At 49.5% G+C, this 14,367-nt stretch overlaps 1 protein-coding gene across 11 annotated transcripts in view; it reads right to left on the reverse strand.

Moving 5' to 3' along the window:
• The window catches only part of FMNL2 (formin like 2), a 129,362-nt gene that overhangs the window by 65,267 nt on the left and 49,728 nt on the right, over positions 1-14,367 (reverse strand). Inside the window, exon 1 of one of the 11 annotated variants that reach the window (XM_065070194.1) lies at positions 11,253-11,275. The exons of 9 other annotated variants lie outside the window; for them this stretch is intronic. Coding sequence is in view for 1 of the 2 variants with exons in the window: in XM_065070193.1 (XP_064926265.1) it covers positions 3,676-3,681 (6 nt within the window). In the remaining variant the exon portion in view is untranslated. Of the gene's footprint in view, positions 1-3,675; positions 3,697-11,252; positions 11,276-14,367 lie in introns of those variants that run through there. One more of the 11 variants, XM_065070193.1, reaches the window with a different exon arrangement.

Raw genomic sequence — 14,367 nt, forward strand, 5'->3', positions numbered from 1 at the left:
CTCCCCATCCATGAGTCACCTCCTGACTCTGCGGACTCTCCCGATGCCTCCAGATGCCCCAGCACATCCATTCAACATACGTGGCTGTACCATATAGCCCTTGTTTCTCCACACAAAATAAGGCAGGTATAGATAATGCCTTCCCTAAAACCCGGACTAACACTGGTCTTCAGCTGGTCTTACTGTTAACAACCGCTCCCTGCTGGAAAACTAGCTTTCAAGCCATGATATTTTTATTTAAATGGGAAGCAATGTATTTTCTTTACATTTATGCATGGCACTATACCAGTTGCATTTCCGAAATCCAAGTGTGCTATATCTAATTGCACAACCTTCCGCTGTTGCATCAGTAATGATGGCAAAGGCGGCTACTGAACTGGCTGGCTTGACCTTAGCGGCTACAAGAGCTGTGACTCCGGTCACAAGTAACCAGATGCATGAGTAATCTGGGTTTCTTGCTCTCTGCGGATCAGTGAAATGACTCACAAACGTCTCCTGGCCACTTGCAGCCCTTGCAATGGGTTTCACATACACCAGCGTTTTTGAGTTAACTACAGGTCATAGACATGTGATTTCTCTTTCCGTCTTTATCCTAATTATAATTCATGCTTTGAAGGCTTTTGATAGCACAGCTATTCCACTCCTGATAGGATCTAAATCCCTGCTGTTGCCAGAGGCGATGGCCCCGCTCGCTCCTCTCCGGCCTGTGTGCCCATCCAGGTCGTCCCTTACTGTCCCCCATGTCAAACTGCACCTTTGCCCTGGGTACCCTCTTTCCACCAGGATCCCATCTTGGGGCAGAAAAGACCTTTTTTTTTCGTGGCAACAGCAGCTGGAGCAGCCACACTGTCTTGTGCCCCGCACTGCTCTGCATCCCTGTCCCCATTCCCGGCTGACCCCACGCACACAGAATCACAGAGTCATTTTGGTTGAAAAGACCCTCAAGATCAAGTCCAACCACAACCCACCCCTGGCACTGCCCCATGTCCTGAGAACCTCATGTCCGTCTGTCCAGCCCTCCAGGGATGGTGACTCCAGCACTGCCCTGGGCAGCCTGTTCCAATGCCCCACAGCCCTTTGGGGAAGAAATTGTTCCCAGATCCAACCTCAACCTCCCCTGGCGCAACTTGAGGCCGTTTCCTCAGCTCCTAGTGCTTGTTCCTTGGGAGCAGACACCCACACGGTATGGCTCGTACTAAATACAGCCTGGATTAAAAATAACTCTTTCTGGTCAAGCTATTTCTAATTCAAGTCATTGCCACAAGTCCAACAATCTGCAGGGTGGCACGAACCAAGAGGCTGCCAGTCTGTGCCACAGCTGGAACACGTAACCACGTAGTAGCCGTGATACAACCTGCCTGTGTTTGGGATTTTGCCTCTTGCACCGTCGTTACCCTGGCTCATACAGACCTGTTTAAAACGCTGATGCCCACCAACCCTGGTTGAGCATCCGCGCCTGGGTGAGTTCTGCAGCTTCAGTGCTCTCCCTCCTCCCACAGATCCACAGCTTTAGGAAATTAATCTCCCCTTCCACACCATACTGCACATTTCCACTACGTCACACCATTTAAGAGAAAACGAGAAAAAAAAGGCACATAATTCTGTCTCAATGTCTGCGAGGCAATAGGAAACCAGTTCACATCGTCGCTTTACAGCCTCCGAGTGAGGTTTCCGCCTCCTCGGAAACTCCTACAAACACAAATCTGGAGCACCGCACTCAAAGGGAACGGCGGCGAGATCCTACACGGCATCGTGCTGTCTGCGAGGGCCCGTTCCCAACCGTGGCTTGGCTCCAAAAACACATAACTTCTCTTTTTCCCCACAAATTCCAAAGTTATTCATGTCTACTGCTACGTGCCAAATAATATAGGTAAGGTTTCCATTCCGTTCGCTCCGGGTTGGCATTATAAAGCTAGAACTCAAATTAATCGCAGTAGCAGATGGAAAACTGGGGGAAATACTAGCAGACCTACAAAATATTAAATTGCTTAAGAGTTAAAAATAAAACCAACAGCGCGTCAAGGAAATATATGGGGTTTTAACGTAGGAAACAAAGCTCAGCTTTGTCCATACCGGCAGCCCCAGCGGTGTCTCCGGAGCAGACTCGGTACCGGCGCTTTGGACCGGGGCGATTCAAGGTTCAGGCTCATCCCGAGGAGATGATTTCACCCATCGCAGGGTGACGGTAAGAGCAGGAAAACGCTGTTTCCCACACTGCAACATTATTTTCTGGCCACGGGCAGGAAAGCCAGGATGCCAGCGTGGGCACCTCAGCTTGCACGTGCCGGCCCCAAACAAGAGCAACGAAATACGGCTTCATGGCTGGGAGCCGAAATCCTCCGGAACTCCAGGGAAAAGCTGAGGGTTGCACTTTGGTGCCCTGTTCAAAACTGAACAAATTTTGTGCCATTTGCTGTGACCGGTTGCCTTGGCCATTGCAACCTTCTCCCCTCTGTCCTCCAGAAGCCTCCATAGAAAAACAAACTGGGGTTTGAGTCTACAGAGCATTTGAACTTGCTACGGAAACTGTGTAGCCTCCATTTCCATTTTTTGGCACTCAATTCTGGTTTTGTAGACCGATGTGTAAGGTTGGGCACCATCTCCGCGGCGCTCGGCTTCACCCTTGGCCTTGAACCTGGCCGTGGGGATTCGCACACCGTGCCCATCCATGGGAGACAGACACGGAACAGACACAAACAACGGCGCTCGACTGCCCCAGATTATCCCCCGTGCAGAAATACCACAGCGTTCAGCGGCATTTGTGGTTTCATTAAGGACCAGCACGCAACTAACTATGGGTTCAACCACAGTCCAGGTCACAGCAGCACGCGAGAAGCCGGTGGTGGAATGACCGAGCTGTATTTTTCTAACTTATTCCTCCTTTTAATGAGAATTAAAAGGCTCGATGTCTCGGAAAACAAGTGTAGCAGCAACTTGACTGACTCGAAAGCAGATGCGTTGCTAATTAGTAGCATTAGGCTGTTGCTCTTTCTTATTAATCTCATCATCTTTAAATCTAAATCCCTTTTATTTATGAATCATGACATTAATGTGCAACAAACACAGCAGAGTCCTCCTGATCCATTTGTTCCCATGAACAGCACTGCATGTGTTAGTAAGACAACTGGAGCACGTGTACCCCTAAAATCTGAGATGTTTCCAGCAGCCTAATGCCACCCGCCGGAGGGTGATGGGACAAGCCAGCCCTGCGTCACTCCAGGTACAGCAGCAAAGCTCAGCCTGGCAAGGCGAGACTCAGCCAAGGCTGCGACCTTCAGAGCTGGAGCAAAGTGAAATTTAAAAGCCATTTCAGCAAAGAGTTAAACGTCCCGATTTCACAATGGCACTGTTAGCTTTAAATTAAATAAAGGTAACCCAAGAAAGTATTATGTGCAACTACAGCATCCCCAGCGTGGCAGAGGAGGGTGCAGGTTAATAATACACCCTCCTCTCTGAGACGTAGCTTATATTCCTGAGACCTAATTCCCAGCTCTCTTTCTCCCCCTGCCCTTCCTCTGTTTGGGATTATTCCCAATTTGCACTGCTACCAGAGAGACAGAAAAACAAACGTGGGTAGCTTTTGGCGTCACAACAGTATTGATGAAAAAGATCAGGGCTCTAATACATTTAAAATAATATTCTTGGCCCTTGTAAATTAGATTCAAATTTACATACCGACATCAAAGCTCTGCTCCTAACTCCAGAAATTGCGGACTTCAAGGACCCCCTGTCCTCACTTGGAATTTCCTAATCTGAGCTTATTCTCCAGCTCATCAGATCAACTTCTCAGTTCCTCGCAGAGTTTTGTAACAGCCACGGCTACTGCGTTTCGCCTCCAGCTCTCCGGGTTTTATCTCCCTTGTCTCCACCATGATGAGCTGCAATCTTAAATATTTCTGCGTTACGGTCAGGGCTGTTTTAAAGCACAGCCTGCACTATTTTAAGCTTTTATTAATATCTAGTGAGTTCTTACAGAGTAGATCCAAAATTGGATCGTAAGTCAAATCCATACCGCCCGCCTTTGTACTGTACAAGGGAGATGGAGCAGCCCCATTCCACGGCCAGGGCAAGAGGACGAAGTGCCGTTGGATCCAGGTTTACTGAGTGGATCCAGGTTTACTTCTTGGCACTGTCAGGTGCCTACGTCTTCCCAGAAACCAGGATCCAAAAGTAACAAAATTCCAAAAATAATAAAATGAGAAAGGAAAGCAGCATACCACGCAGTTCAGATCTGTTCGTGCATATTTGCAGAGCCATTGACACCGTCACCTTTCGCTGTCAGATTTCTGTGCCTGTAAATGTTCCTTCGCATCTTCTAAATTTAGTCAGTGTGAAAAGAAACAGGTTTATTATGTTGCAAAGAGAAATGATCTTTGCTGAGCAGAGGATGCCCGGGCAGCAGCGACAAGCCAGGGCTGAGGGGAGACTCGCACCTCTCCACCTCTTGTTCTCTGCTGGGACAACCAACTCCAGACGAGTCAACTCAGCACAAGACCTCCATACTCCTCCCTTACTCCTGGCCTGGGGTCTACTAAAGGTCTACAACCCCTGCAGCCTTGGTGCAGCATTCTTCATCTCCGAACAGCCCCAGGTGAACTACACACCGACCAGACCAGCCAACGCCACGGGGCAGGAGGTTGGTGGCAACCAGGTCTGTTCAGGCTGGGGTAAAACTCCACAAGAACCAGGCTCTGGCCCTAAACTCGCCTCCTTCGCCATGGCTGGAGAAGGTCAGCTCGCAGCTCTGCCCCCGCCTCTGACCCTTTCTGCATAGCAAAGAAAGAGAAAAGTTCATCGCTAACTTCAATAGCTGCCTACTAAAACAACACCCGGTATTTTTGTACAGTATTAAAATTTAATTCCAGGGCCTGGCCCGTAAACCAGCCCTTAATATTCTTCCACAGTATTAAAATTTAACTTTTTGCAATTTTCTGCGCTACTTAACTTCTCAGCCCCGCTACAGCGTGTTTATTTAGGAAAGCTAGAGGCAAGTGAAGCAATCTCAGAGTCTGCTGACTTTATGAGGAACCCAAGCTAGGCTAAAACTAAATGTACTTATTGTTCTAATCCTCCTTTTTCTTTTTTTTCATTAAACTGGTTTTTGATCTAAAAATACCCACGTTCTGGCTGCACAAGCCCTTTCTCCTGCAGGGAGAGGAGCAGGATGGGCCGTGCCAGGACGGGGTGACGTTCCAGGGGCAACGTTTACACATGCAAAGGGAAAGCAGGGATCCCCAAAACCACTGTGAGTACCTGGGCTTCCCCAGCAAACCTGGAAGGTCCAAACCCTCCGGAAATCCAGCAGGGAATCTCCACAATGTCCCCAAGCCCCTCCACATCTGGTTGCTCTCAATGCTCCTCCTCGCAGCTTCCATGTGCTGCTTTTCACCCGCTCCGCTTTGTTTTATCGGCACTGACATTCGCCTATTTGTAATAAATTAGCATTTTAAACTTCAAAGCTCTTCACGGAGGTTAATCCCCACGCTAGAAATACCAGCAGGTTGTACAGATGAAAGCTCCGACACGGAGACGTTTAACGCTGATGCACACGAAGGTGCAGGTGCGAGCGGAAATCCTGGAATTTCCCCCAAAATACATGACCACAGCTCGTGTCCGGGGTCAAAACCCCTCTTCCTCGGCGTGGGAGCAAATGGCGAGTGGGGTCTCGCTGGGAAGTCACGACAGTTCTGCCGCCACCACTGAAGCATCATCTGGGAAACCTCTGGAAGGTTTTGGTGGCCACGGCCGGCCGCTGCTGCTCATTTCAACAACCCGGGCTGGGCCTGATGCGTTTCGCATTTTGGAAGAGCTGAAACCTCATTAATTCACCACTGAAAAATAGTTTCATGCTACAAAGGCTTCAAAGCGCGACTCAGGGCTGACTCACCCGGCCGGGCCGCTCGCCGCTCGCCAGCCCCCCGGCTTTGCCCCGTCAGTCAAAGGCACTCGCTGCTGATAAGGCAAACCGCAAAATCCAAAATTAAAGCCGTTTTAGTGAAACGCCTGAGAAAGCGCCTTCCAAAATACATCTGCTAAAGGCTGCTGGGCTCGGATATGCACAGATCGGGGTCAGAGAGATGTCCCGACCACCCGGCTGCAGGACAGGGAGACGGTGGAGGACACACAGACAAGGGAAACAAGAGCAAATGCTACAGAGCTACCTGTGTGACCCAAATGCCATTCATCAATCACTCTGCTGAAAAGAACAATTAAAATTAAGGGTAGCGGCACCTATCAGCGTTGCCAAAATTCATCTGCCACCTGTGCACGAAGACGACCGCAGAATCTCTGCTGCAAAGAGCAGGCGGTTCAAAGGCCACGTTCTTTCCAAAGGTGTCCATCTCACTGCAAAAGAGCCCCTCAAAATCAGAACAAAACGCAGCAATGCATCCGGTGGGCACAAAGCTGAGAGAAGGGACATTCAGGCTGGACATGAAGAAGCATTTTACATGGAGGGTGGTGAGAGCCTGTCCCAGGTTCCCAGAGAGGTGGTAGATGAACCATCCCTGGAGACATCCCAGGCCAGGCTGGACGGGGCTCTGAGCAACCTGAGCTGGTGAAGATGTCCCTGCTCATGGGCTTGGATGTCCCTGGATGGGCCTGGAAGGTCCCTTAACCCAAACCACTCTATGGTTCTGTGATTCTATGACAATGAAATACAGGGAATTCCAGGTAAAAGGTGAGAACAGGTTTCAGGAGGAGGGCGATGGACTCGCACGAGTACAACACCCACGTGAGAGGCTGCTCGTCTGCCCCAGCCACCCTTCTGCTGCTGCTGAAGCCGTTAGACATTTAAAACGGACAACAAATAATAATGAAAAAGCAAATAAAACCCACAGAGCCACCGCGGTTTTGTCCGAGGACACGGAGGAAACAGCGCCGGCTGGCAGCCTCCCTGCTTGACGCTGGTCTGGAAACACAAAAATCTCCATTTGAATAATATTAAGGGTCTGAATAAACCAAGAAAAATAAATGAACTCAGGGATAAGAGCCTGGCCCCCGTCCCGGTCCCAGGTTTGATGTCTCCGACGGCCGCCAGCACGAGCCCTCCTGCGGAACCGCGGCTCAGACACGGCCGCTCCGCTCCCCGCAGACGTGAACTCGCCCGCGCGTCCCGCTGCGGCCACATCAGCCTCCAGGGCCTGTTCTCCATCCCCCCTGGCCATGGCAGAGCATTGCCAGCAAGCCCGGGTCTCTGTGCTTTGCTGCTCGCTGCCCAGACGGGAGCAGATAAGTGACAGGCACTCCTCACAATAAAAACTCCTAATTATTTACAGCCTTCTTTTCTGCACTCGAGCAACAAACAGCGAAAGGAATTTACCAGAAAGTTTGTTCCACGTAAAAACGCAAACACAACAAAAGGCTTTCGTTTGCCAAACATCAATCCCATGTGGATTTTAAAAGCAAGTTACAAGCTTTGGTTTATATTGGAAATATTTACAGGTCTAAGTACCGCGGGCACCACCGCGAGCCAATAAGAGGTGTACGGGAAACCAAAGTGAACCACAAACGTGTGACTCTCCAGCCATAATGAGAAATACTTCGTACAGCAAGTCCACATTGTCTTTTACTGCATTACAACTGACCCCAAGGCTCCTTTATCATTATGTCCACGTGGGCTGAAAATGAAGGTCAGCAAAAATGTAAAAAAGGACACGTGTATGCATGCACATCATAGGAATAATTTTGAGTGTCTAAAAATCATGCATCTTCAAACTACCTGCTGTTTCACCAGCCACATTCTCATGTAACGTTCTTGAACATGAACCCCCCTGGATTTTAACCCCGACGCCTCGGCTGCTCTCTGGACACAAGCAGCACTAAGAAGCGGTGTGGACACATCCCAGGGGGGATGTATTTGTTCTCCTGCCCAAAATCTGGGCTCAAAACCCACCATCTGGCAGGCTGATCTGGCTGGGGGGTACCGGGGGGTCACAGGGGACAAAACCCTCCTCGGAATACACACTTGGGTTATTGTTTAAGCACTTTTACTGCGGCCATCCCAAAGCCAGTCCTAAAGGTAGATGCTAGACCAATAAATGTTTGAACTCTCCCATAAAAGTTTCTACTAAGTTACTTTTTCCAAATAAAGCCCTAAACGCATTCTCTGGGCTCTGCTTATGATCAGCATGTTGAAGTTTCCAGCGCGCACCAGAGCCACTGACACCCCATAGCCCACAGCTTTCCTTGCAGGGATTCTAATTCCCTTCTAATAAACCTTCACGTTCACCCACAGCACACGTTACCAACGCCACGCTCAGACATGAACCCAATAAAGTGTCGTTAAAGCAGAATTAAAGTTATTGCTCAAAATGCGTATGTTGGAAAATGCTGAGGCAATTCGAGATGTTATTTTTAACCTCTCTAAGAAGATGAATACCAAATTTCTGGAAACTTCCCGCCTGTACCACACATACACAGATACCTACACACAGAAATACAGGCTTAACTCTTTACGCATGCTGTGTACAAACAGCTAAACCTGCTCTGTGTATTCAGCCAGGGCTTAGCTCTGTGCAGGTGCTGTACACAAATTAAATCCACGGCACACCCAGCACAGCGGATTTCTTTCTTTCTTTGCTTTTCTGCTCTTAGCCTCGCTCCTTACTGCAGAACAGATGTCATCGCCCCATTCCTCACCCATAGGATGTGCCAGGGCACCAGGAGAAAAGTCACTGCCCAAAGAGCTCGTTCCAGCATCCCAGGTGGAGGATTTTTCTGTAGCTCCAGTCATGCTCCCAAGGTCATCTTTGTTACCCACTCCCACAGGATTTCTCACCTGATGATAACACACGCACTACAATGGCCTCTGTTTATCCACAAATATGTTTCTAATTGAATCTTTTCATCTTAGAGACACTCCACCTGCTCACCTCCCAAGATATGCACCTCCTGATTTTCCCCATGCGCCACATGGAGCCTGTCAACAGAATGTACTTGTATCTCATCCAAAATCCCTTTGATCAATGTTTGTAAACTACAGAGCAACCGGAAACCTGGCAAAGCATTAAACTGCAACACTGCACGTGTACATCTGCTGCCTGGAGCGCAAGGATGCAGGCTGTACAGGGCAGGGTTCCATGGCCTAAATGTTCTATTCTATTCTGTTCTGCTCTGTTCTATTCTCCTACCCTACTCTTTATTCTATTCTATTCTATTCTATTCTATTCTATTCTATTCTATTCTATTCTATTCTATTCTATTCTATTCTATTCTATTCTATTCTACTCTGTTCTATTCTACTCTGTTCTATTCTACTCTGTTCTATTCTACTCTGTTCTATTCTGATCTACTCTATCCCGTTCCATTCCATCCTGTTCCAATCCATCCCGTTCCATTCCATTCCATTCCATTCCATTCCATTCCATTCCATTCCATTCCATTCCATTCCATTCCATATCCTGGTGTCTCTTTGACAATGTGTTAGAGACACACTGGAGTCACGAGGCAAGCAGGTAGGAAACAAGACCCACCGTGCACTTGTGGAGCAGGAGCTGGAAGACAAGCAGGTCACCCATGGTGCCTTAAAGAGATATTTAGGTGACACAAAGCTCCTAAAATACCTCCCTCCCTGCCAAAGAGATGGGGCAAACCCACAGGTGTTCACAAAACTCGGGTCATATTGATAAGAGAAGAATGAAGAGAACGGTGTGAGTTCACACGGGCTGAAAATCCACCCCGCTGCGTTATAAGCCTTTCATGCTTCATCACTGTGGTGACAAATTAACACGGGTACTGGTGATTGGGAGGCAGTTGCACACTCAGGACACCCTGGGACAGCCAGACCGTCTTTCCTGGGAAATACTCTCCAGCAAATGCCAAATAGCTCATTGCTATGCAAGGCAGCTCAGAGCACACAGCCCCTCCTGTAATTCTCTTTTTATGACCTTGACACTGTAAATATCAACAAAGAGAGAAAGGCAAAAAAAAAGGAGGTGAAGCTATCTACTGGCTTTGCAGAAGGCTCTGCTGCTCTTTACGAGCCCAAATTAAGCTGTAATGCTCTTTTGATTAACCCCGTGCCTGCCCACCCTCCCTGCACACACTGCAGTGCCACCCGGCCCGGCTGGCCCAGAAAACGGCTGTAAAACCCAAAGCACTGCCCTTTTCCTTTATACCAGGGTTTGTACCGGTTTCAGCAGCGACCACACCAACACGTGAACCCTCCCGACTTCCACGGGGTTTTCCTGATGCCCGAGGCACAGCACGGCAGCACGGAACACCCAGGAATCGCTCGCCCTTCACATCAGCCCCATGCAAACTGCTTTTGATTTCGCTGCCAAGGAATCCACACCATTGCTTTTTGCAAGAGGGGCTTGGGGGCTCTGCAAGTTCTCCCTGGCCCATAGGGATGTCCTGTGCACGTAACACACGGCCAAGCACCCAGACACAGCAAAATCGTAACTCCTAGAAGAGCAACTGCCCGTCTTTTCAGCAGATTTCCTCGCCTGCTTGTCCTGTGTCGCAGCCACACGGCTGCGATCGCCACGTGGCAGCAGCTTCACAAAACCCGGCAAACCCAGGGTGATGCCTGTGCTGGCGTTATCTCCAGCATTTCCTCCCTAAATCATCCCTAAAATCAGTTCTGCACGGCACTGCTGGGACAAAGTCAGGTCTACGAGCAGAGAGCTCAAGCCAGCCTTTGGGGAGACCTCAGCACCGTGGTCCAGGATTTAAGGGTGGCTACAAAGCAGATGGAGACTCTCCCTTTTTACATGGAGTCCCATGGAAAAGATAAGGGGCAACGGGTACAAGTTACTCCTGGGAAGATTCTGGCTGGACACAAGGGAAGTTTTTCCCAATAAGAACAATCAGCCACTGGAATAATGTCCCCAGGCAGGTGGTGGAATCCCCAGCATTGGACACTATGATTCATGTGGGCAGGGTGCTGGGCCTGCTTGTCTAGACCAGGCTTTTGCCAAGAAGGTCGGACCGGATGATCCTTGAGGTCCCTTCCAACCTGGGATTCTGTGTTTTTTTCTACATTTCAACCTAGTTGTCACCATTCAACAGCCCACAAGTGAATAAAAAGCTTCTCTCCGCATGAGGAGCTTTAATGGATTTGTGCCTATTGTCCTGTGAATCCAGCTACTGAATGGAGAAACCCTCATTTTTAAAAGAGCATGAGCCAACTCCCCAGCTTCCACTGGAGCACCAGTGGGGCGCAGGGACAGGACTGGCAGGACAGCGTGGTGGCACCTGGTGCTTCACCACAGCCCGCGGCAGAGAACCGGGAAACGTCCTTCACATACCTGCTCTTCCTCGGCTCCATCAGCCCAGCGCTGCTGTGCTTAATTGCTGACTGCACTCTGCCTCTTAATTAGCTGGAGAGTCGGGGTGGTTACGGAGGAGGAAACTGGATTCAATCATGCTTCACAATCTTTGCCTAAACAACCAAGGACCTTGACTTGCAGATCGCAGACAGGAGGAGCTGGGCTGGCTGCCAGCAAAATCAGTGAACCCAACAGCTCTGAGCTTCAAAATACCGAAACAGAGGAATGGCCGAAAACAGCTATTTATAAGGAGACTTTTCTGGTAACATTTCAGCCCCTGTTGCACGCTGTGTAATTCCTTCACCTGGAGGCACGTTTATTAATTTATCACCCGTACACACCCCAAGTGGCATCACCACGTCGGTGAAAGTCTGTTTCTGCAGCGCCTCATTCACCTGGGCACGCAGCGCCGCTCTTCCCCGGCGCTGAAATGAAGGTATCTTTGTTAAACCGAGCTCTGGCTTTCCTCGGCTTCCCACGCCGGCCCTGGGGTGGTAATTAGGTTAACCAGGGACGGGCTGACGCCGAAGCGGAGCGTGGCACCGAATGAAAATGAGCCCGTGTGCGAGGAAAAGCTCTCAGCCGGCATTCGACTGAGGTGACCGGCAGAATTAATCCCACGCCAGCACTGACGGCAACATGCCCCCAACCCAGCATCAGGACAAGAAGCAACAGGCTGAAACACCTCAAATTCCACTTAAACATTAAAAAAAAACAACTTTTATGATCCAACACTGGGACTGGTTGCCCAGAGAGCTTGTGCAGCCCCATTCTTGGATGGAAAGCAGACCCAGCCCTAGGCACATGCCTTGTGCCAGCGCTGGGACCGTCTCAGCCCATCATCCACCCCAATGAACCGTCACAGGGAAGCTCACAGGATCTGCTGGCGATGGGGGAAGCAGCACCGACCCCACAGCAAAGCACTTTGACAGACAGACCCAGAGGAAGTTCTGCGCTCCAGATCACTAACAGCCTTTACCCTCAGTTGGAGTTGGCAAGGGAAAACACATCCTTCCCAGCAATCGTACATCCTTATCACACTCACACTTCATTATCCTTAGCTGCAAAAACTCGAGGATGCTATCGGCCGTGTCCCTACTACACACTTCCGTGGCTGATGATGCCTCAAGGAAGAAATGCCAAAAAACCAAGTCAAATTCACATGTATGGGTTCAGATATACTTGCTTTATACAGCGTGTTTGAAAGCAGCCAGGCCAGCTCTCTTTCCAAGCCTCAGCACAGGACCCACTGACACCAAAAGCTCCCAGCCCACGATGGTGACGGTTTGTATCTGGGACTTCTCCATCTCTTAAAATCAAGTGATGGTGTCTGGAAACCTTGATGGATACCTTGAACAGCATTTCAGCATGATACAGAGCCCACAGCATCCCTGACCGCAGAAGGCTTCCACTCCTCAGCCACCTTCAGGAGCATCTTCTCCACCTTGATGAGCACCAGAGATTATTGGAAGACTGTAAATCCCAGTATTACCAAGGTTGCAACCGATTGCTCCTAATCACGCCCCTTCTGAACATATGTTCAGCCTTCTGTCATAAAGTACAAAGCAGAAAGCAGACGGAGCAGGACAGGCCCGGTCCCACAAACAGGATTTCACACTCGCTGTGAAACGCTGTGTCTGATCAGAGCAGCGCAGCCACACGGCATCCTCGCTGCCACCAGACGGCCACACCAAGAACAGGGTCAACGTGCTGTACCTACTTAAAATCATGCGCCTAAACTCAGGTTTTAGTGGCCTAAACTTCCAGAGGCACAACAAGATGGGTCATTCGTGACCGTCCTGCTACGCTGGCCACAGAGCTGTGGAGGGCTGGGACCAAATGCCCGACTTTTAAACTAAAGAGATGCAATACAAATCCCATCCTAATGATTAATCGACCAAATATTCAAAGTAACAAAAGCAAAGAATGAAGCTGAGGCCGACACGTTGGGGGAAACGACTACAAAAGGAACCTCGGTTTTTGTGATCTTGTGGTCCCCTGCCTGTGCATGTCTATTTATGCAACAGCTGAAATTCATATGTTACCCGAATGAGGTTGGGCTGTACACTGCTAACGCTGTTTTCCCGACGCCAAGTTACTTTCTATGTCATCTATGGGGCTGGGAACTCAAGCAAGCACCATAAAGCATGCTTCAAATAATAACTGTGTATTTTTATAACTGATAACAACCCAAGATCCGCACAGGGAGCAGCAGGACCCACCAGATCACTCAGTATTTTGACTATTTTCATCACTATTGCAAGGAGAGTATGGAGGCGTGTTATGCAGGCAAGTGTAAAGGAAAAATCCTTTCTCGCCCTCAACGCAGCTCTTCCCATGTGCTTGAAATTCCGAATTGCAGAGCGCATCTCCGAGCCCCGCGCCGCTGATTCCCCGCTCGGAAAGCACTGGGCAGCCCCACGCTGAGCACAGCACCGGCTAATTAGTCTTCCTTTTCTGCTAGGCTAATGAGGGTGGGAAACGAGCACGGCGCTGTCACGGTGATGTCTGTATTTCAGGGCGGCCGATGGGCAAGTTTTCTTGGCTTGAGCAGCTCAGCAGAGACAAGGACGGGGACCATCTCTGCACAAGAGGGGACAGGTCCTTGTCCCTCCACGGTCAGGCGTGGGAGAGACGCAAAATTCTCTCTCCATGTTTCAAAGCAGTGAAGAAGCAACTAAACACGCACACACAGAGGATCACTTAACCCCAGCATGTCCTGAAGTAGAGACACCATTTCTTCTTGACCACGCACGGATGGATGCCCGGTCGAGATGATTTTCCTACAGCCGCGGGTGCCACGGCTGAGCTGGCGCACGGCAAGAACATTCGGGGTTATCAGGAAGGAAATCTGCTAAACTCAGCCAAACCCCACAAACCAAACCTCACATCAAAGCATCAGCCCATTTTACAACATCCATCTCCATATTTCTTCTGGTCAGTGAAGTCTCTGCTAGATTTCCAAGGCCAGTGGCTCAATCCTAATATGCTTTTGAATAATCTACTTTATTTCCATATCTCCCTGATTGTATTTTAGCCTTCTAAATAATGTAAGATGAGGCCACACTGCAATGTGTGCATTCCCAAGGAGCTG

Source organism: Columba livia, chromosome 7 (assembly GCF_036013475.1).
Source record: "Columba livia isolate bColLiv1 breed racing homer chromosome 7, bColLiv1.pat.W.v2, whole genome shotgun sequence".
Taxonomy (NCBI): domain Eukaryota; kingdom Metazoa; phylum Chordata; class Aves; order Columbiformes; family Columbidae; genus Columba; species Columba livia.